Genomic DNA, 23,780 nt, shown 5'->3' on the forward strand with positions numbered 1-23,780 from the left:
TGCTTAGTGGAGACTCAGAGCTCAAGCTGGCCACACACTCCTGGTCAATCCCGAGGCCTTGGACATAGGCAGAGGAGATGTGAAAAAACTCAGCCAAGAGTAGAAACAGAGGACGACTTGATATTCCCTAAAATGTAAATGTGCTACTCAATATATACAAATAACCATTTGTCAGAGGATGGAAGTCTTTTTTTCATTTCCGGTATAATGAATGTGTACTGTTAGATTAGATTTCAGTGTCTGATATACTGATTCATCAATTCTATACATTACTCACTGTTTATCCCAAAAAATGTACTCTTAGTCCCTTTCACCTATTTTACCAATCCCCACCCCCCACCCCCACCACCTGCCCTCTGGTAGAAAGTCTGTTTTCTGTATTTAAGAGTCTGTTTTTTTATTTGTCTTTCATTTCTTTGTGGGTTTTTTTTTTCCTTTCTTAAATTCCACAAATGAGTGAAATCATATGGTATGTCTTTCTCTGACTGACTTACTTCACTTAGCAGAGGATGAAAGTCTTATGAAGGTGTTTGAGCACAATTTCTATCTAATCACTAATCACTGGCGACCACAGCTAAGCTTAAAAATAAATTAAAAATTAAAAATCTGAGTAGAGTTAACACTCACACACTGCAAGGGACACAATTTCACAGATTTTGCCTAAGCAATTTTCTAAGCAAAAACATAACAATAAAAGCAACCTCTGGGGGGGAAATCGGAATCTAGAGTTGCTAAAATATATTTTCAACAAAATATTTTTCAACTAAAAAAAAAGATAGGAAAAGAATCAAAAAGTGTGACTATTCTCAGGGGGAAAAAACCCCGTAACAATTCAATAGAAACTGTCTCTGAATGTGTCCAGGTATTTTATCTAGCAGACAGACTTCAAAGCAGCTATTAAAAATATGTTCAAGGATGTACAGAAAACCACGTTTAAAGAATTAAAGGAAAACATGACCACAATAAATGAACAAATAGATTCTAAAGAATGAGACAAATTACAAAACAGAAAAGGTACTTAAAAATGTAAAATCTGGAATAGAAAAATATAATATTTAAGCAAAATATTCTCTAGAGGGGTTTAAAAGAATATTCAAGTTGGCAGAAGAAATAATCTGTGAAACTGAAGATAGGGCTGTATAAGTTATCCGATCTTAGGAAGAGAGAAAAAGACTGAAGAAAAATTGAAAAGAGTTCAGAGAACAATGAGATAGCATATATGGAATGAACTCCCAGAGAGGCAGAAAGGAAAAAAAGAACAGAAAAAATGTTTGAAGAAACAATGGCCTAAACTCCCTCATGGCTAAAACATCCCAATTTATTTGAGAGATAATAATCTAGATATTTAATAAAGTAAAGAAATACTGATTATGATGTATACAAACAGATTCACATGTAGACACATAATAGGCAACCTGATGAAAGCCAAGCACACATGAAAAGTAAACGTAACACATTGAATTTCATAAGAGGTCGCTAAAGCAATGCCTAGATGAAAATTCATATTCTTTTTTTTTTTATGTTTATTTATTTTTGAGAGAGAGAGAGACAGGCAGACTGTGAATCGGGGAGGAGCATAGAGAGAGAGGGTTTGAGAGAGGGCTCAAACCCACGAACGGCGAGATCACAACCTGAGCTGAAGTCAGATGCTTAACCGACTGAGCCACCGAGGCACCCCAAAATTTATAGCTTTAAATGCCTCTATCAAAAAAGAAGAAAAATCTAAAATCAATCATGGAAAAGAAGAATAAGCTAAACTCACCCAAACAGAATAAAGGAAATAAAAATTGGAACAGAAATAACTGAAGTGGAAAACAGAAAAACAAGAGAGAAATACCAATGAAAACAAGTCCATTTTTTTGAAAATCACAAGTTTGACAAACATCAACCTAGAGTTACAAAGAAGAAATGAAAGAAGACACAAATTTCCAAAATCAAGAAAAAAAGAATATCGCTACCAACTCTACAGAAATTTAAAATGATTATAAGGAAACATTATAATTTGTGTCAACAATTACATAATTTAGAAGAAATGAATTCCTAGAAAGACACAAATTAACAAAATGGACTTGAGAAATAAAAAATCTGAATACATCTATACATAATACAGAATTAGCAATTAGAAGTGTTCCCACAAAGATAATTAATTCTTAGCCCAGATGGTTTCTTTGAAAAATCTATCAAACATTTAAAGGAGAAACAATATTAATCATTCATAAGAAGAATTCATTCAGAAAATACAGTGTTTAGGAAGACTTTCTAATGTATTCTATGAGGTCAGCATTACTGATATTAAAGCCAAAGACATAAAAAGAAAACTACAAGACCAATAGGTAAAATGTCATAAGAATCAGTATAAACATTCTCAAGAAAATATTAGCAAATCAAATCCAGAAACATAATAGTGGATCATCCAGCATGACCAAGTAGGAGTTTTCCTAGATATAAACAGCTGATTTGACATCCAAATATTATTTAATGCATCACCATATCAACTGAATATAGGACAAAAACCACATTATCATCTCAATAGATGCATACAGAGCACGTGAAGAATTTAATGCCCATTCATGATAAGAACTCCCAGCACACTAAGAATAAAAGCAAACTTCCTCAACCTGATAAAGGGCATCTATGAAAACTCAGAGCTAATCGTACTTAATGATGAAAGACTGAACGTGTTCCCCCAAAGACCAGGAACAAGACAAGGATGTCTGCTCTTGAAATTTTTTATCCACCTTTATTTATTTATTTGAAAAAGAGAAAGAGAGCAAGGAAGGGGCAGAGAGAGAGGAGAGAGAATCCCAAGCTGGCTCCATTCTGTTAGTGTGTAGCCTAACACAGGGCTCAATCCCACGAACTATGAGATCATGACCTGAGATGAAATCAAGAGTCAGATGCTTACCCGACTGACTACCCAGGTGCCCTTGCTGTTGACATTTCTGTTTAACACGGTATTAAGGTTCTAGACAGTGCAACAAGGGGAAAAAAGGATATCTAACAGATTGAAAATTAAAACTAAAAGTCTTTATCCACAGATGACATAATCTTGTATGTAGATAATGCCATGAAATCTACAGGCACACAAAACCAAAACTAGAACTAAGGAACAAGCTTAGCCTTGTTGCAAAGTACAAATTCCATAAAAATTCTATACAAAATATCAGTTGTATATTTATGTACTAGCATGGACAAATTGAAAATGAAATTAAAGGAACAATTCCATTTACTATAGAACTAAAAAGGATAAAACACTTTGGAATTAATTCAACAAAAGTAGAGCAAAACCATGCTGAAAATTACAAAACAATGCAGAGAAAAATTAAAGAATATCTACATAAATGCAAAGAGGGTCCATGTTCATCGATTACAAGATTCAATATTATTGTGATGGCAAGTCTTCCCAAATTCATCTATAAATCCACTGCAGGCCTTATTCACAAAAAATTAACAAGCTCATGCCAAAATTGACATGAAAACACAAAATACCTAGAACAGGCAAAATCATTTTGATAAGGAACACAGTTGGGAGAACCGATAAGGTCACCCTGCAGAAGCAATGTGGGGGAGGGGCGCACCCCAAATTTGACTTGGATGTTGAGACTGATGAAGCCGCACACACAGAGGGTGTGAACAGGTTTATTACTGACACAATTTGGGGTCCTGGGGACAGCAGGACGAGCCATTCAAGCAAGGTCTTAGAGCACCTGATTTCAGAGCTCACAGAATTCAGTTACTAATTAAGCCAGTGTGGTCCTGGTTCAGAGAGAGCATATGGGTCACCAGAAGAGAACAGAGAGTCCAGAAATAAACCTGTATTTATGGTCAACTGGACTTTGATAAATGCGCTGAGTTAATTCAGTGCAAGACAGGATAGACTTTTCAACAAATGCTTCAGCTACAACCAGGTATCTGAGGGCAGAAGAGTGAAGGTCATTCCTTACCTCCTCCATGCATGAAGACTAATTCACGATGGACCATAAACTTAACGGAAGAGCTAATACTATAAAATCTTCTAGAAGAAAACATAGGAGGAAATTTTTGTGACACAGGGTTAAGGCAAGGAGTTCTTAGATGTGACCCCAAATGCATTATCCATAAAAGAATAAATTCTGATAAACTCTGACTTCATCACGATACAAAACATGAGCTTCAAAAGGCTCCAGAAAGAAAATGAAAAGACTACAACCTTGGAAAGAAGTATCTGTGCATCACAGAAGAAACTTTTATCTGATAAAGGGTTTTTATCCAGGATGTATAAAGAACTCTTACAACTCAGTAAAAAGGCAAACAACATAACTTAAAAAAAAGGGGGGGGTGTGTGAAATGGACATTTCTCCAAAGAAGATATCTGAATAACTAATTAGCGCATGAACAGGTTCTTGAGGCCGCCAGTCCTTATGGGCAAATGAGGACCACAAGGAGATAGCACTTCACACCTGCTGGAATAACTGATCAAAAAGACAGCCTCGGCCATGAGGCTTGTCTGTGAGAACAGGGAGAGCAAGCCCTTACACACTGCTGGAGGGAGTGTAAGATGTGCAGCAACTCTGGAGAACGCTTTGGCAATTACTGGAAAAGTTAAACAGAAACTTGCCAAACACTCAGTGAGTCCTGTCCTAGGAATCTATAGGAAAAGAAAAACAAATGTCGCCACAAAGACATGCACTTAAAAGTTCATATCAGGATGAGTCATAACAGCAAAACTGCCAACAATTCCAACGTCCATCCACTGATGAATAAACAAAACACTGTATATCCATACAATGGAATAGTATTGAGCCGTGCAAAGAACTTATACGTAGTACAACATGAATGGCCATCAAGAACACTATCCTAAGAAGCCACATGCAGAAAACTACATATTCTGTGATTATATTGATATGAATTACCCAAAAAAGGCAAATTTTGAAGACAGAAAGGAGATCAGTGGTTTATCTAGGACTGCAAATAGGAGCAAGGGTTAGATACAAATATTTTCAGATGAAAAAAGTGCTCTAATATTATACTGTGAAGTTGGTTTAAAAAGTATAAATTTACTTGGGGTGCCTGGGTGGCTCAGTTGGTTAAGCGTCCAATTTCAGCTCATGTCATGATCTCACAGTTTGTGGGTTCAAGCCCCGCGTTGGGCTCTGTGCTGAAAGCTCGGAGCCTGGAGCCTGCTTCGGATTCTTTACCTCTTCTCTGCCCCCCCCCCCCAAGTTCATACTCTGTCTCTCTCTCTCTGTCTCTCTCAAATATAAACATAAAACACTTTTTAAAAAGTGTAAATTTATTTAAAATCATGCAATTACACACTTATGATGGATGAAATTTTATGGTATGAAAATTATAACTCAGTCAAGCTATTCTTTTTTTTTTTAATAAAGATTATGTAGTATCCTCGGCAGTGATGTTTCAATACAATTTACCATTCTTAATAAAAATTAGAGGGGCGCCTGGGTGGCTCAGTCGGTTAAGCGGCCGACTTCGGCTCAGGTCATGATCTCGCGGTCCGTGAGTTCGAGCCCCGCATCGGGCTCTGTGCTGACAGCTCAGAGCCTGGGGCCTGTTTCAGATTCTGTGTCTCCCTCTCTCTCTGCTCCTCCCCTGTTCGTGCTCTGTCTCTCTCTGTCTCAAAAATAAATAAATGTTAAAAAAAAAATTAAAAAAAAATTAGAAAAACTGTCTTTCAAATCTATTGATTATACATGGGGTGACTATGGAATTCATCACCTAAACAAGAACATTTCCTATAGATCAAAGCGGTTCTAATAATCATTACTTGGGGCCACAGGAATAAGTCAAGACTACCCAGGGCAAACCAGCATGCATGGCTGCTTGCTATTAGAAAGTGTCAAACGAGGGTGCTGGGGTGGCTCAGTTGGTTAAGCATCCTACTTCGGCTCGGGTCATGATCTCATGGTTTGTGGATCCGAGCCCCGTTTCAGGCTCTGTGCTGACAACTTGGAGCCTGGAGCCTGCTTGGTTTTCTGTGTCTCTCTCTCTGTCCCTCCCTCACTCGTGCTGTCTCTCAAAAATAAATAAATGTTAAAAATTTTTTTTAAAAAGTGTCCAATTTGAATTATACTGTCTTCTTCTAGATTTGCTTATTATCACAGATTATATAATGCAATTGAGCTATTCTTCAATTTAAGTATTAAGATGATTTAGAAGATGATTTACAAGGTGACGAACTATCTTTTCCTCAGCATCACGGCTGGTTCACTTCAGCTGTCTGACCACCATAACAACTTGAGCCCAATCATCTGACAAGGCTTGTGCTTCCTCATCCTTCCACTGAATACACAGGTGAGCAGGACATGGTTAGACCCACAAAGAAACCTCCCAACAAACCACCTTTACATTCCTTAGAAGCACATGTCACGAAAGGTGCTAACTTTCAGAATCTCTCTGATGCTAAAATTCAAGCGACACCTTTACAAGGAAAAATACTAACATTTTATTTTTGGTGACTCTGATTTCTTTCTCCCTCCTCATTCCTTCATTCCACAGTTACAAATCTACTAAGTGCCGGCACCGCCCTGGGCGCTGGAGAAGGAAAGTCAAGAGCAGGCGAGCAGGACCCAGATGCCCTCTTGTCCCCCAGGCACCAATCAGCACTGTGTCAGTCCCAGGGCAGCAGAAGCACAGACTCCTGTTCTGTGTAGTTTTTAGCCACCGGCCTATTGAGCCAGCCATGCTTTAGAGGAGAACCTTCTTTTCTAGATACATTAATTCCAATAATAGGTTTTTTAAACATGTTTATTTATTTTGAGAGAGAGAGGGAGAGAGCCAGGGAGAGAGGGAGACAGAGAATCCCAAGCAAGCTCCATGCCCTGCACACAGAACCCAACATGGGGATTGATCTCATGAACCATGAGATGATGACCTGAGCTGAAAGAGGTGGCCACCCAACTGACTGAGCCCTGCAATAACAGTTTTTAATTTTAATTCTTTCCTAACTTGCATCTTCATACAATGAAAATATAATACAATAGAGTAAGTCACATTGAACCCTCCTTCTCTGCCTATGACTCACCTGCATTTTGTCTTGAACAAAGAAGCTACCTGAACACCCAGACCATGTTCAAGGTCAGTTCCATAATCCAATGAACTGGTCATGCTCCCAACCACCACTAGGTGGGGGTAAAAGTCACAGGCAGGAAGCCAATGCATTCAGGACTGGAAGGTTTGATGAAGAATGTCTAAGGTGTAACTCCTCCCATTATCATTATCCGGCTGTTCTGAACTTCTAATTGGGTAAAGATATCAGCACCAAGAACTTTTATGAGTCCTAGAAAAATAAAAGCTAGATAAAAGCATGAACAATGTGAACTCCGTTTTTTCAAAAGAATGATTCCTATGACATAAAAAAACCTCAGTGAAATAACCCTCATAGAGAGGTAATGAAAAACTGAATACTTATATTGAGTATCTGCCGCCTGACAAAGAGATTGGCTGCTAGTTCATATCTGTATTTCGTCTGACTCCATGCTTAGATCCAACATAGTCCAGAGAATATCAACTTAGGGTTTCTAATTAAGTAAATACATTAGTGCTGAGAACTTTTACTAGTGTTAGAAAAATAACAGCTGTGCAAAAGCACGGACTAAACTGTGAACTGCCTTTATCCAAAAGAACAAGTCCTATGACATACCAAAATATCTCCCCGAAGTAACCCTCATACTGAAGTAATGAGAGTTTGATACTTCTTTGACCTTCTGCTGACTGAGAAGAGAAATTCTGCCAATTCACATCTGTAGTTCATCTGACCCTATGCTTCCTGATTTAACCTGCTTTAATATCAAATACGAATAGCCCAGGATATCAAGGTACTTCGAGTTCCAATGATTGACTATGTCACATTGCTGGTCCTTTGATCTTTCACATGCCTCTTTCTGCCTGGAATCTGCTTTACTATCCTATGTGTGTGTGTGTGTGTGTGTGTTTCAAATAGTTACTAAGCTCAATGCGGGGAATGAAATAACACAGTCTCTCTAACTCAAGTTTCCACCCCAGTGATAGAATGAGGCCAGGTCAAGGCTGAAGGCAGTGCAGCCCGCACAGGTGGGAGAAATGTCCTAGGAAATGCAGAGAATGTTCTCCCAGGAGCCAGAGGGTGGGGGTAGGGTGGGACAGCCTTCTCTCCCGTGCGTGGAGAGCAGGCCTACAAAGGGGCAGTGTGACAAACAGAAAAAGCAAGCTGCCCGATGGCTTGATGGCTTGGGCTCACAATGTTTTCAGCAAAGCTAAGAAGAGAACACACGGAGACGGTACCAGGAGGTCGGACAACTGGGTAATGAGGTTAAAATGGTGCTTTCTGCCAGGCTCAGGACCCAGGACTTCCTTCATCCTTACTGCCACTGAAGGCTTCTGGGCAGGGGAAGAGGTGGTCAATGCTTCGTTTCCATTAATACTGAGAGGCCCCACATGGATCAGCTGTGAGCGCGGATTCCAGCACTGAGCTGGGGTTCAGATCCCACCACCTCCTACTCCTCCAGAGACCTTGCACAAATGATTCCCCTCTCTGTGCCTTAATCTGATGGTCTCTGAAATAGGGATAAATGAGACTCCCACTTCATCGAGTGGTTTGAGGAAGCCATACGACAATGCAATTGTTATATTTGACATGGCGCTCCGGCGGGGCAGGGAGAGGGTGACCGAGGCAGCAAATGGCTGCAGAAACCAAAGCAGGAAATGCTGAAGGAAAGGTGGAGAAGACAGGAAGCGGTGCAATGAATGAGGTAAAGGAGGCAGAAATACAGAGGGTGGAAATGGCCTGGAGAAGGCAGGGATGTGAGGCCTAAGAAAGGGCCGAGTCCCCAGGGAGGCTCTGCTTTCTTCACGGCCAACAGCTCAGAGAGAGCTGCACCCTCAGACACGGGGACCCGGGAGGAAGGTCGGGCTAGGGGATGACGGGTAAGAAGAGGAGTGGACCCTTCCCCTCGTCTGCCTGTCTTCTGAGATGCACATGGCCGGTCACACGGGGTCTGTGTCCCTGGGTTACACGTATTTTACACTCTGTGTCTCCCCACTGCTCCCACATCAAGACCACATCTCGGTTGTTTCTGTCTCCTACGTGCCTGCACTGTGAGATGTCTGCTCAGCAGCGTTCTGACAGGAGAGGGAGGGAGGGCTGAGCTTTTGAATGATGGATGAAAACACAGACGATAATCACATTTTTGTTACCTGCTTCAGATTCAGGAGGAGAATAAAACTGACCATCAGAAAGACCTCCAGGTATGAGTGCCGCCCTCTCTGAAGCATCCTGAACTATCAGGAGTCCTGGAAAGGAAGAAATTCAGAGGCTGAGAGTGACGTCATGGTTCTGGTAGCTTCTCAGCGAGGTTAGGCACAATAAAATGGTGTCGTTGTTATGCTAAAAAAGAGAAAAACCCTTGCCAGAAAGAAAATCTTTCAAACAAAAAATAGGTTTTATTATTACGCTATGAACCAGTGCTGTGAGGGCACATGGCAGCGGACTTAAAAACCTGCCTGTGACTCAGGGGATTCTTTGATTCAGTATTTAGGGCCTCTTTCCCTGGAGAACACTTTCCTCCCTGCAGAAATCACCATAATCAAAACCAAAGCACAAAGGAAAACAACCTGGTAGGTCATACAAATGGCCTCCAGTATTCACTTCGTTAGGGAAATAGCAAATGTAAGGCACAATAAGTGGAGAGACTTGTATAAATGTGGAAAGCGTCAGTAAGACGGGGAAGAAAGATTTATTATTTAAAAAGGTCCCGCCAGAAAAGGGAATTGAACAAACACAGAAAAGGGGAGGAACTGATGTGGAAGCTCAGGACGGGCGCCCGTGAGCACAGGGAGCATCGGCGGCGAGTCTCGTCCGGAGCTGAGCGAACACAAGAGAAGCTGGAGGAAGCCGCGGCCGAATCGCAGGTGCAGGTGTGAGCTCACTGCCTGCTCATGACCGTGAGCGTACCCGCTGCTCCACGTTTTCATCGACGCCAGTTCTGCCCTGTTAGTGCCTTTGAACGTGGTGGCATCACTCTCGCATTCAAGCCCCAGTGTATTAACAGCTGATATGCTTTCACCCAAACTCGATTTGATGTTTATACACAAGTCCAAAAGCGACTTCCATTAGCTGTACCTGCCCTGCTCCACAACAGGTTTTCATACAAGCACAGAGGACACAGGACAGAAGACTTATCTAGGTCTGATTCAGGTGTTTAAAATGCACTCTTGAATAATAATTCTGTTCTTATAGATTTCTACTCTGCAAATGAGATTACTCAAAATAAATCCATTTACATGTTTACTCATTCTCCGTTATCCCTTGAGGTTACAATCATACTTCACTTTCTCTAGGACATAGGACCTTATTTTTCCTATTTGCAGGGCAATCTGAGCCAGACGCATGAAGGACATAACCACGGCACGTGGTAAAAGGCCTGGGTCTCTGTACTGAGTTTCAAACATGTCACCACCAGAGGGCAGATGTGTCCCGTGGGCTTCCACTCAGGCCATCATGCAGAGAGGAATTCTAGCTCAATACTGAATCATGCAGCTCAGTCCATCACTGGGCCTTCCTGGTCAGTATCCACATGAGTCCACGCAGGAGATGACGGCCGCCCCGCAGGGCTCATGGTCACAGATCGCTAGGAGTCCCTCTGCTACTCACAGGGGGAGGTGGACCCTGAGCTGAGCACACATGTCTGGCTGCTGTCTTCCCCCTCCCGCCCTCTGGGTTCCTCACTCACCCAGCACTCTCCCCCACCAGGCACCCCCTGTGCTAATTGGGGCCCCTTCCAGGCCACCGCCTGCTGTAAGGTAGCAACGTGAGACTTGGCAGGATCGCGCACTCTGAGACTTACTGTCTCAGCTCAGCCTATCGTGTCTGCCATCCCTGTGTCCCTAAGGAACAGTCCTCTTCAGATGCACAAAGTGCTTGGTGTCCTGGGACCGCGATCGCTGGGGATAAGGAGGTGCTGGCTGTTTCTGCTGTCTGACTGTCCCTCTCACCAGGGCTCACACTTTCTTCCAGAGAAATCTGGCCTCACAGCTCCAGAGAGGAGCCACGTGCTCTCACTGTCCTGTCCTCCGCCCTGTTCTGGATTTCTGCTGGGTCCTCTGCAAGGTGGAGACCTGAGACCCGCCTACCCCACCCAGTGTGGCTCCCTTCAAATCTGACTTCCAGGCTCTTCCTTCTGGCTCGGTCCCCAGCCCATCTGAGGAGCCTAACCTGGGAGACACTTACTGTTTTCCTCTTCCGCCTCTTGAGGTAACACTTTGAAATCCAGGAACCACGTCTCAATCCAGGCAAGGAGGAACGAAATGATGGGTAGCACGTAGCCGAAAGCCCCTTGAGAGAAAAGCTGGAAGGACAGACGTGACCAGGAGAGGGAAATGCAGTTACCAGGAGCTCACACTGGAACATGAGCCTTCGCCAGTATAGACAGTAATTGTACAGAAAACGTGGAAGGCTGTACCTTTGAGAGGATCACTTTTGCAAGTAAAAAGGCACTGGTCACTGCTGTCGTCAGCTGAAAGACACATAACCCAGCACCATTCGAGTTAGACATTTTACGCTGGGAAGCCCCCTCCTCACAAAGAGACCTGTCGGCGCCAGAAGCACCTAAGGCCTGGAGCAGCTCTGCCAGCCCGGGCCCTCCCACATCACCCTGTCCCCAGCCCCTAAACGCAGACGGGGCCACAGTGGGCTTCTCCGTGGTGCCGGATCCCTGACTGGCTGCTCATGCTACCCCTCCTCCCTCGGTCTAGCAGGTCAGCAACCTTCTGCTCTCGGTCTAGCAGGTGACCCTCCTCCCTCAGTCCAGCCGGCTGGTGTGCTGGGACACTCAGGTTTGTCCCCCACCAGGTCCAACCTGCAAAGACCTCTCCCCACAGGAGGGACCCCTGGAATACAGAGCCAGGGCTCCCCCCTGGTGGTTGGGGAGCCCAGAGACAATCCCACGGGACCTGGGCCTTGTCCTTCCTTCCCCCAACTAGGATCCTAGCAATGTGACAGCTGACCAGTGTGATGCCCACAGTAGCCTTGACTGACAGAATGGAGGTCAGGGGACATGGGTGTCAAGCTCAGGAAGTATTAACCAAGTGCGGGGTCAGCATTGTTAGCAAACTGCCACACACACACACACACACACACACACACACACACACACCCCAGCCAGTTGAGCTACCTGGAAGAGAAGGTATTTTACATTCTGACACTAATTAACTTTGTATGCTGACACTCAGTACGTTTTTAGGTATCAGGTGACTCGACCTTCTGTTCCAGCTGGCTGGTCCCTCCCTGTAAATGTTCTTAAAAGGAAGAATCAAAACCAATCAAATGGATGTGCTGAACATGACCTGCCCCTTCATAATTTGGTTTAGATATTAAAGATACTTTCTAAAGACTCAGTGAGTCACTCACTTTTCTGAAACAAATTTGAGACAGATGGTCTGACAAATACTAGTGCATATTAAGGAGACTCTAGAAAACTGGGAAGAGACCATCGCCACAGCTATTTGGTACCAGCAGAAACGTATTCAGGAAAGGGACTCAAGTCTGGCTACTACTGTCAGCCTACATCTGAGATACATTAGCTTGGGGCTCATCTGACGGTCCTGATGTCAGCCCTATGATTCTGCGGATGCTCGGAAGAGATGGCCCAGGGAGATGTGGCTCCTGTGGACTGTGTCTCAGGAAAAAAGCACAACCCCATCCTCAGCTGGGCACGCCACGCTGGCCCACACCGACTGAGGCCTCACTCCAGAAACAAAACTGTAGGCTGTTCCTGAGAAGGCCACTCCAGCTTGGGGAGCTCAGCATTCCCCCCATATACCTGCCTTCTTAGAGCTCTCAAAAAGGCGAGTGTTCAGGGATCTGTGGACATGGCAAAAATAATTGAGGCAGAATGGCTTATAATTCTTCTTTCAACCAATAAATATTTACCGAGGGTGAACAGCATGTGCCAAAGCTCTGTGCTAGATGCAAAGAAACAGGGATGAGTAAAAAACACCACTGCCTTCAAGAAGCCTGAAGGCAACAGTAAAAGGCAGCATGGGAACTTTTCCCTTTAAGACTGGAAGGAGGGTGGGGCGCCGGGTGGCTCAGTCGGTTGGGCGTCTGACTTCAGCCCAGGTCACGATCTCGCAGTTCGTGAGTTCGAGCCCTACGTCAGGCTCTGTGCTGACAGCTCGGAGCCTGGAGCCTGCTTTGGATTCTGTGTCTCCCTCTCTCTCTCCCTCTCCCCCACTCACTCTGTCTCTCTCAAAAATAAACATTAAAAAATTTTAAAAGAAGACTGGAGGGAGGGGAGGGGATAAAACAGCAAGACAAGCAATGATCAAAATAAGCAGCAAGTCAGTCACGAAAAATCACCAACGAGCAAAGGGGAAATTTTCCAAGTATCTTTGTGACAGAGGTACTGATCTTATCACTCATTTGTAAAATGCAGTAGAGGGCGAGTTGGTGCATGGCAAAGAACCACTGATGGGTCCCTACGTTCCTCAACTGGGGCGGTATCTGTAGAGACAAAGGTAGGAACTCATCACTACTGGAACAAAGCCCTGGTCTTAAACCTACGGAAGTGTGGAGGAAGGGGCCTCAGGAAAAGCTGGTAGAATTCATCCCAGATGAGAGGTGCATTTGGGCCCAGCCCAGTCCTGTTGTGAGCGGGCCTGGACCAGCAGCACTGGAGGAGACGGACCGCTCACCGTGGTGACATACTCACCGCTATTGCCCACCAATGGCGCAGTCTGCATACGGCATACGCAAGGATTAACACTTTAAATCGAAAAACTGCCAAGAGCTAGATTAAAAAAAAAATGACAAGGTGAGTTAAAAAAAAATAGATACAAATATAAGATCACTGAGTTTTAGGAAGAACCCACCGAAGTGTCTTCATCATTCTGTTTAGCTGAAGGCTGCCACAGACCACCACCGGTCCAAAGACCAGTATTTGGGATCTCTGCGGTAGAATGAATGATTTGCCGCCCAAATCAGGATTCAAATTCAGTTCCCATTATCAACAGAAGAATTTATAATTAATGTTTATTTTTCATTTCCATTTGAGTGCACGTATATTTCTGATATCCTGTTAAGACTCGAGAAAACGTTCTGAGAGCTGACTTTTCCACTCCTGGTACAAACACTCACTTTTGGGAGATACCAGGTTCCTAGTAAAGTCCACTGTAAATCTCTGGGTTATGGGGGTATTGGGAAGGTTCTGTCCACCCTAGTAGCTACCATCTGATAAATTTAGGGTGCCTCTGGGACTTTTGTGAAACCCTTTATATGTATTATTAGCCCATGTAAGCCCTTCCTCAATGACCTCATGTGTCAACTACTATCATCGATCCCGTTATACACATACAGGGGATAGAAAAGTTGTGCAAGGCCACACAACTGCTTAGTGAGGAAGCCAGGACTTGAACCCAGGTGGCCAGACTCTACTTAGCCACTATGTCACAGCTGTCTTAGTAATTCTCATCTAGTGAGGAACACACGGAGAATAAGATTCTACCAGTTTTCCTCAGAAAAGACACCTTGTTGTGGGCAGGGAGAAGTCAGGCAGCTCTTGAGCAATGCCTGAGGCCAGGGGCTGCCAAAAGTTCCTCATGAATCTAAACTGCTGAAAGGCTGGAGGCCGACGGCCTTTTTGTAGCCATTCACTAGCGGGCCACACTTAAGATCCTTTCACATAAGTGAAGTTCACGGGTTGTATTTGTTTTTAATTTTCTGCTGTCGTTACAAGGGCACCTGGGTGGCTTAGTTGGTTAAGCATCCAACTCTTGATTTCAGCTCAGGTCATGATCTCATAGTTTGTGAGATCAAGCCCCATATCAGGCTCTACTCTGATAGCATGGAGCCTGCTTGGGATTCTCTCTCTCCCTCTCTCTCTGCTCCTCCCCTTCTCACACTCTCTGTCTCAAAATAAATAAGCTTAAAAGAAAAGTTTAAAAAAGTGTGTTTTCCAACAATCTGCAAACTTAGTTTAGCTTCTCTATTCATTCCAACTCTATCCCTGTGTTCTGGATTTGGCAACAAATATAAGTCTTGGGGTACCTGGGTGGCTCAATAAGTTAAGTGGCCGACTTTGGCTCAGGTCATGCTCTCAACAGTTCCTGAGTTCAAACCCTGTGTCAGGCTCTGTGCTGACAGCTCGGAGCCTGGAGCCTGCTTCAGATTCTGTCTCCCTCTCTCTCTGCCCTCTCCCACTCACACTCAGTCTCTTTCTCTCTCAAAAATAAATATTAGAGGGGCGCCTGGGTGGCGCAGTTGGTTAAGCGTCCGACTTCAGCCAGGTCACGATCTCACGGTCCGTGAGTTCGAGCCCCGCGTCAGGCTCTGGGCTGATGGCTCGGAGCCTGGAGCCTGTTTCCGATTCTGTGTCTCCCTCTCTCTCTGCCCCTCCCCCGTTCATGCTATGTCTCTCTCTGTCCCAAAAATAAATTAAAAAACGTTGAAAAAAAAAAAAATAAAATAAATATTAGAAAAAATATTTTTTAAAAAAGTATGAGTCTTCTTCAGCCCTCTATCTCAAAGTCTCCTGGGTGCCAAGGTTTCCTGGAAGCTGTGTCCACTTTCCAGGCCAGATATGCCAGTCCTTTCAGTCTGAGCTAATGGGCTCCACCTATCTGTCCAGGACCATTAAGTCCCTACACATAAAGGACAGACAACCCTTGGTGGTCTAGCTGGTAGATGAACCTGGCTTCCTGGCTGAGGCTATGTGAAGATAAATTCAGCAAGGGAAATAAGAGAAGAGAAATCAATCTTGCTATTACATGTCAATAGCTTTAGAAGAAAGAAATATCAAGATGTGGGATGTGACATGCTCTTTCCCCCTGCTTCAATGACCTGGAGCAGGTAGGCGAAGACGCTGAAACCATGAAACTCACTTTCCTCATGTGACAAATGAGGGGATTAAATTGTATCAGTGGTCTTCCAAACGTTCTGTAGCAGCCAAACACTTTTTCAGCACAATCCTACCGGGACTCAAACGTACCGTACAGATAAAAATGGAACCACCTAGGTTGCAAGGGGCTGTGACAGGGAACCCTAACCTAACCTCTACTTCCCGGGAGCTTTACCTCCTTCCCCACACACTTCTGCAGCCCCCTTCAGAAATAAAACCACCACAACACAAAAGCCTTTCTAGTATAATTTGAAAACCACTAGAAAATATAATCACCCGATTATTAAAATTCTCGACCAAAAATAATGATGATGTTGATTAGTGACTGCAGGTGGTTCTCTGAGTTTCTTGGAGGTATCTATCCTCGGGCTAAATGTTTTCCATATAGTATTTCATTTACTTTTTAGAACTATGGTGATCTCATTTTACATATGAAAAACTCAAGTTTAGACCCAATATATTAAAAGATGGATACAAATAGTGATAGCGTTGTGAATCAAACCCAGGTTTTTCTGACGTGAAGGGTCCTACTCTTAACCGGTGTGCATAAAGCTTCTAGAGATAGTGATTAATGCAGTTAAAATCAATTTGGAGGAACTCACCGTGAACATTAATTGCCTATCCTGCATCCAACACAACGTTAGAACCTGACTTGCTTACACCATCCGCTACAAAGAGATACCAGGAAGAGGTACCAAGCCCAATGAAAGCCACAGAATGCCCTAGAAAGAGTGCAAGCATTTCTTTGAATGAAATGAAGGCCTCATCCACAGAGAACTGCATCTGTGTAATTCCGTAACTGACTAATGTTGCTCAGGATTACGAATATGGAACTTTCCTCAAAAACTATTCTAGAAAAACGAAACAGTATTATTAAAAGTACACTCAGAAATCTATCTCAAGGCAGAAAAGGAATGGCATTTTCATCAAGTTATTACATAAATAGGTCACTTTTCCTTTTAGTGATTAGGACACATCCACGGCTTCTACGAAAAGAATAAAGGCTCTCCTCCAAGAAAACAGAATGGCTCCTTCTGCTGCCCTCCCTTATCTCTCATTTCTCTCCTCCCTATGACCAAACAATTCCTTACAGCGAGAGAGAGAGCGTTGACTTGGCCAGTAACTGAGGGGAAAGGAAAGACAGTGTTCAGGAGAGGACAGAAGAATGGCACAGACTAGGAGATCTATTCAGGGGAAATTTACCTTTTGGTTACAGATTCATCATATCTGAAATAAAATGGAAAACAGAAAATACTTACAAATATATCGAAGTAAGAGGAGTAGTAGTCATAGCGCACTACCTCCTTCTCTAAGGTGTTCTCAATGCCTCCATTCACCTGGGAAGGATGGTGAGAAGTAAAACTGAGAGGTTTACGTGTGAAAATAATACAAGAAAATATACAAGTAAGGTTGTTCTCATATACACTTTTCTGCCTACCATCTCAGAACCCTGGAATGTTAAAACGGGAGGAATGAAACACGCATCAACTCTAATAGAAAAATGCTGAATAGTATTTCCCACTTCAATTCTGAATTCATTCACTTGACAAATATAAACATATAATGAAAAAGAATGCCTTGTAAAAAACAAGTTCCTACTTTGGCAAACTAAAATGTTCAAAAATGATTCTTTTTCTCTTCTAAGACAAAATCTTCAAACATACCGATGTATAATCTTAAAGAAGACAAGTCACATTCTTCCAAGCCTGCCCTCACTTTCTGACCAGTCTCTGCTGTTTAAGGTCTTGGAAGGCCAACGGGTCCCCTGATCTTAGCAAAGATCAATGACAGCAGTTACTGTGACACAAGATAGAGGTTCAGATATTCTCTCTGGTTTTTCTTTTTTATTTGTTCCTGGCATTTGAAAATCCTGCCCTCTTAGCAATTTTCATATATACTTTTCATTTGATAGATAATGAAATAAGGGGAAGACCAGACCTACAATCAAATGTGATGAAGTTACAGTGAATGATGAAAATCAGCCCTAAGATGATAAACTTTGTCCTCTCTCGATTCTCCTATCAAGATGAATTTTAAACGATCAAGTTCAGATTCTACATATTACACTATAGAAAATATTGTTTTAAAAATCAAGTAGGGGCGCCTGGGTGGCTCAGTCAGTTAAGTGTCTGATTTCGGCTCAGGTCACGATCTCGCGGTTCGTGAGTTTGAGCCCCGCGTCGGACTCTGTGCTGACAGCTCAGATCCTGGAGCCTGCTTCTGATGCTGTGTCTCCCTCTCTCTCTGCACCTCCCCCACTCCAGTTCTGTCTCTGTCTCTCTTTCTCTCAAATAAACATTAAAAAATTAAAAAAAAAATTTTTTTTTTAACATTTATTCATTTTTTGAGAGACAGAGAGCACAAGCAGGGGAGGGGCAGAGCGAGAGGGAGACACAGAATCTGAAACAGGCTCCAGGCTCTGAGCTGTCGGCACAGAGCCCGATGCGGGGCTTGAAGTCATGAAACGTGAGATTGTGACCTGAGCTGAAGTCGGACGTTCAACCAACTGAGCCACCCGGGCGCCCTAAAAAATTAAAAAAAAAATCAAGTAATGGAACGTGTGTCTGGCACCTGCAGCAGCACCCAAGCAGACACCAGAACTGTTAGGGCCCGTGGATTAGGGCACAGGACGTGCAACAGTAAATTCCCATTTCTGATCTGGAGTACACACATCATTTGTCCTGGTAAACTGATGGAGATATCTGAAAAAGGACAAAGTGAAGGAGGATGAGCCAAAGACCTGAGCAAAGGGGGAGAAAATTAATAAGGAACACCCCTGCGAGGTTTGCTAATCGGCCTAACTGGAATTAAAGTTGCCCCAAGGGAAGGCTCCTCTTGGCTTAGATACTTTTACAAGTATATGTATTTGTTATTCAAATGAAAGTTTACTATAAACACTAGTCAGTACTTTAAAATCTCTTAAGGGGGTTTAGATTTCTGTGTAGTTTGTGCAGATGGGCTATAGATGTGCTTGACTATAGATCCCTAATAACAAACAGAACAGAAAACTTGGGAGCAAAAGGAAAGAATTATTAAAAGGCAACCAACCATGTAGTCTTATCAACTGTGTCTGTCCAGACTAAGGAAGCTTACCAAGCTCTAAAATACTAAAAGAATGATTATTCTAAGTGACCTAGGGCGCAGAGACCACCGTCCTGGCTGAGAGCCCAGGAATCAAGCTGCTGATAACAGTTCTTCAGTAAACAGTCAGTAGAAAAAGGTTTTCCACGGTATCTGCATACTTTAAAAGACCCTGATTTTGCCTGGCCTTTAAACAGAGAAATCGAAAATCTATTACCTAGAGCTCCAACTTGTGCTCTAAATTCTTAATTTCAAAACCTCTGGCTCTACCTCAAGATGTCCCCCATAGACTTGCCTTTAGTTTCACATGGAATCTCTTCCCACAGTTCTGACACAGCTGATCCTATTCTTTTTATGTTCTATCATTAGAAATCTTGAGTCCTGGGGCGCCTGGGTGGCTCAGTTGGTTGAGCGTCCAACTTTGGCTCAGGTCATGACCTCGCAGTCTGCGGTCTGTGAGTTCAAGCCCCACATCGGGCTCTGTGCAGACAGCTCAGAGCCCGGAGCCTGCTTCGGATCCTGTTTCTCCCTCTCTCTCCACCCTTCCCCAACTCATGCTCTGTCTCAGAAATAAATAAACATTAAAAAAATTTTTGTTTAAATCTTGACTCCTTCCTGAATACTGGAGATAAAAAAACTCTGCTTATCAATAAGTCTATCAGCATACTTACGTTTCTTTAAATTTTTTTTTAAGTTTATTTATCTATTTTTTGAGAGAGAGAGTGAGCAGGGCTGGGGCAGACAAGGAGAGACTCTCAAGTAGGCTCCGCACTAGAGCCTGATGTGGGGCTTGAACTCATAAACCGTGAGATCTTGACCTAAGCCACAGTCAAGAGTAGGACTCTTAACCAACTGAGCCACCCAGGCGCCCCCAGCATACTTATTTTTTTAGGATGCCTCTAAGATTAACTTTTTCCTTCCGATTCTCACCACCTTGCATGGGATTCCTTTCACAGCTTCGCAGCCAATCTGTCCCTAATGTAATCCTACTGGCAAACCAGTGCCATGAGATCTTTATCCATTCACAGAATATTTGCTGAACACTTGCTAAGTGTCGAATATGGTTCTAAATACTTCAGTAAACAAAACAGTATCCCTGTCTCTATGGAACTTATGTTTTAGCAAGGAGTGAGAGATGACAAACAAGAAAATACGTGCTGTACAGAGAACAGAAGCAGGGCAGTGCGACAGAAGTGATGGTTGACTTCTTTGGGTTAGACGCTAAGTGGAAGCCTTCCCTGTGGTGAGATCTAAGCTGACAGATACCAGCATAAGACGTCAGCATCTGCATCAAGATAAAGGAAATGAACCATTTTCATTTAGAAGGAACTAGTATAAAGGTCCAAGACAGAAGGGAGCTTGTTCTGTCCTGAGACCAGGAGGCAAGTCTGGGCTTATCCAGGAGGGCCAGGAACAGAGAGTAGGAAAGGAAGGCTGGAGAGGCTCCTTGGGGGCTATGCTGGCCAAGCTACGGCACTTGGATTTTATCAAAAGTGCTCTGGTCCATCAGAAGGGTTATAAATAGAAAGTAACATTGTTTGATTTGTTGTTTTCAGTCTCTCTGGCTTGTTTTTACAATTTTTTTAAATGTTTATTTATTATTTTTGAGAGAAAGAAAGAGACAGAGCATGGGTGGGGGAGAGGCAGAGAGAGGGAGACACAGAATCCAAAGCAGGCTCCAGGCAGAGCCCAACGTGGGGCTCGAACCCACGAATTGCGAGATCGTGACCTGAGCCAAAGTCAGATGCTTAACTGACTGAGCCACCCGGGCGCCCCAAATCTCTCTGGCTTCTAGGAGGAGAATGGATATTAGGAGGGCAAGAATGGAAGCTGGCTAATCAGTTGGGCTCCTGGTACAGGAGTCCGGGGGAGTCATAATGCTGGCTTGCTTGAGGGTGGCCATGGTAGAAATGGAGAAGACGTCATGACTTGGATCTATTTTGCAGGCACATCCCACAGGGCTTACTTTTCAACTGGATAGGGAATGTGAGAGACACAAAACAAGCAAATTAATTAAGGATGAGTCTTCATTTTTGGCCTGAGCATCTTGCTTCCTTGGAGAAAGGAGAAAAATTGGCTAAATTGGAAGTCATATATAAAGGCAAAGTACTTGGGTTACTGTTATGATTGCATAGTCCCATTCCTCTTTTGAAGGCCTAAGCACCCCTGGCGCTATTTCTTTCCTCTTTCAAAGACCAGCACGATAGGGCAGTGTAAGATATGTGCTGTATCTGCTCCGCTAAACTTCAAATCTTACTAATGTTTCTGTGGTGCTTGCCACACCTAAATCTGAAGCCTATGTCTGGCACTCAGTATGTGTGTAGACAGGTGAGAAGAACAATGGATTTCAGTGATTAGAGTGATTACAGAAACAGACCACAAAAGAAAAGGCATATGGTACAGTGTGTGGTGAAAAGCCCAGGTCAGGACTGACAATCTAAATCAAACACAACTAGAAACTGAAGGTAAAAAAAAAAAAAAAACCAAAATATCAAACCTTGCCAAAAAAGTCAAGATGTGCTATCTTAAAGATCATATAGTCTTGTGTGATCTTTTCATTTTATAACTGGGGCAACTGGCAGTCAGTGGAAAAGTTTTAGAATACATTTCTTAATTTGAAATATGCATCTCTAGGTTTACTGCAGCATTGTATAAAAGCCGGGATATGGAAGTAGCCTCAGTGTCTATCCACAGATGATGGATAAAGAAGATGTGGTGTGCATATCTATTTATCTATAGACATATATAGATATATACACACACAATATACATATACTCACACATATATATTATACATATAATATAAATACATACATTATATACACACACACACAATGGAATAGTACTCAGCTGTAAAAAATAATGTGATCCTGCCATTTGCAACAACATGGTTAGATGTAGAGTATAATGCTAAGTGAAATAAGTCAGACAGAGAAAGACAAATACCGTATGATTTCACTCACACATGGAATTTAAGAAACGAAACAAACGAAGAAAAAAAGAGACAAACAAAAACCAGACTCTTACATATGGAGAACTGTCAGTGGGGAGTTGGCAGGGAGGGGCTGGGAGAAATTGAAAAGGGAGATTAAGAGGTACAACCTTCCAGTTATAAAATAGATAAATCATGGAGATGAAAAGCACAGCACAGGAAACAAAGTCAGTAAGACTGCAATAGTGTTGTCTGGTGACAGATGGTGACTCCACTTACTGCATGAGCGCCGAGTCATGTACAGAAATGCTGAAATGTTTGATGCCTGAAACTAATGTTAACACTGCGTATGTTAATTACCTTCAATAAAAAAAAAATTAAACAAAAATACATCTCTTAATTGCTAGGCCTGGTGATTTTTTTCATTTATAACCTGTCACACACAGACATCAACCAATCCCTCCTGAGGAACAAAACAGAGTTCAGTCCACTTCACTCAGTTGAAGGGAGGAGGGAGGTGAGTGTGATCCTACAAATCCCTCACCACAGCTCTACCCCCAGGCTTCCCTCACTTAAAAGTAGGTAGTGATCTTGGTGGTAAATCAATAAATGCTTTGATTTTGTGCTGTCATTACAATCATTTTTACGTGAGCTCCCTAAAACTGCTGCTATGCTTTCCTGTTGAAAGATGTATTTCTGGGGTGCCCGGGTGGCTCAGTCTGTTTAGCATCCAACTCTTGATTACGGCTCAGGTCGTGATCCCAGGGTTGTGGAACAGAGTCCCACGTTGGGCTCTGCCTGCTTGGGATTCTTTCTCTCTCCTCCTCTACCCCTCTCTCTCTCAGTAAAATAAAAAAAAATAATAATAAGGGGTGCCTGGTTAAGTCGGTTAAGTGTCTGACTCTTGGTTTCGGCTCAGGCCATGACCTCGCGGTGTCGTGGGTTCGAGCCCTGAGTTGGGCTCTGCGCTGGCAGTGCAGAACCTTCTTGGGATTCTCTCTCTACCTCTCTCTCTGCCCCTCCCCTGCTCTCTCTCTCTCTCTCAAAAATAAATAAACTTTAAAAATTTTTTTAAATAAATTAAAAAGATGTATTTCTTTTTTATTTCTTAATAGATAGGTACTAGTTTTGAAAACATATTACTCCTTTGAAATATATGTTAATTTAAATGTTTTCTTTAATGTATACATGTGGAACAAATAATAAAAAGAGAGACTGTAAATTAGTGCATCATATCACTGGCTTGTGTGGTTTTAAACAATTCTTGCCTGTGAGGAAAGCATTTGGAAGAGATTACCTATTTGTAAACAGAGTCAAGGCTTTGGGAGAAAACAGATATATTGGGCTAAATAAAATATATTATTAAAATGTATTTCGCCTATTTTCACCTTTATTAATGTAGCAACTAGAGAACTTAATTGTCTACAAGGCTTGCGTTATATTTCCATTGGATAGTACTAGTCTAGAGAGTTATTTGACAATATAACTGCATAGACCTGACAAGATCGAGACAAACCTCCAAATGGTTCTGAACATTTTTTTCAATAAAAGATGAATGATCTCTTTGTGAAAAAGTAAAGAATAAATGCAAGAAAACTCTTAAACATGGGGATTAGAAAAGTAGATGTAACATCTAAAACATATTCCAGAGGCATGCTACATTTTTGAAGCAAGGACCAGCAATCTTTTTCTGAGAAGGGCCAGGAAATAGATACTTTTGCCTTTGTGGGCCAGATGGACTCTGTCACAACTACTCAAGTCAACTATAGCACAAAAGCCAGCCACAGGCAAAAGGTAAACAGATGGGCAGGGCTGTGTTCCAATAAAACTTTATAAAAACAGGCCAGCTGAATTTGGCCCCCAGGCTATAGTTCGCTAACTCCTGACAGAGAACAAAA

The 23,780-nt window shown here is 42.8% G+C and overlaps 1 protein-coding gene across 4 annotated transcripts in view; it reads right to left on the reverse strand.

Annotated features, from left to right (window-relative positions):
* Positions 1-23,780, reverse strand: part of LOC125929809 (STARD3 N-terminal-like protein) — a 56,206-nt gene that overhangs the window by 4,526 nt on the left and 27,900 nt on the right. For all 4 annotated transcript variants that reach the window (XM_049641311.1, XM_049641312.1, XM_049641313.1 and 1 more), the window contains 5 exons: positions 17,129-17,206; positions 13,686-13,763; positions 11,436-11,489; positions 11,204-11,321; positions 9,172-9,267 (listed from right to left, as the gene is read on the reverse strand). In XM_049641311.1, coding sequence (XP_049497268.1) covers positions 9,172-9,267; positions 11,204-11,321; positions 11,436-11,489; positions 13,686-13,763; positions 17,129-17,206 — 424 coding nt within the window. The remainder of the gene's footprint in view (positions 1-9,171; positions 9,268-11,203; positions 11,322-11,435; positions 11,490-13,685; positions 13,764-17,128; positions 17,207-23,780) is intronic.

This window comes from Panthera uncia, chromosome A2, assembly GCF_023721935.1.
Source record: "Panthera uncia isolate 11264 chromosome A2, Puncia_PCG_1.0, whole genome shotgun sequence".
NCBI classification, from domain to species: Eukaryota; Metazoa; Chordata; class Mammalia; order Carnivora; family Felidae; genus Panthera; species Panthera uncia.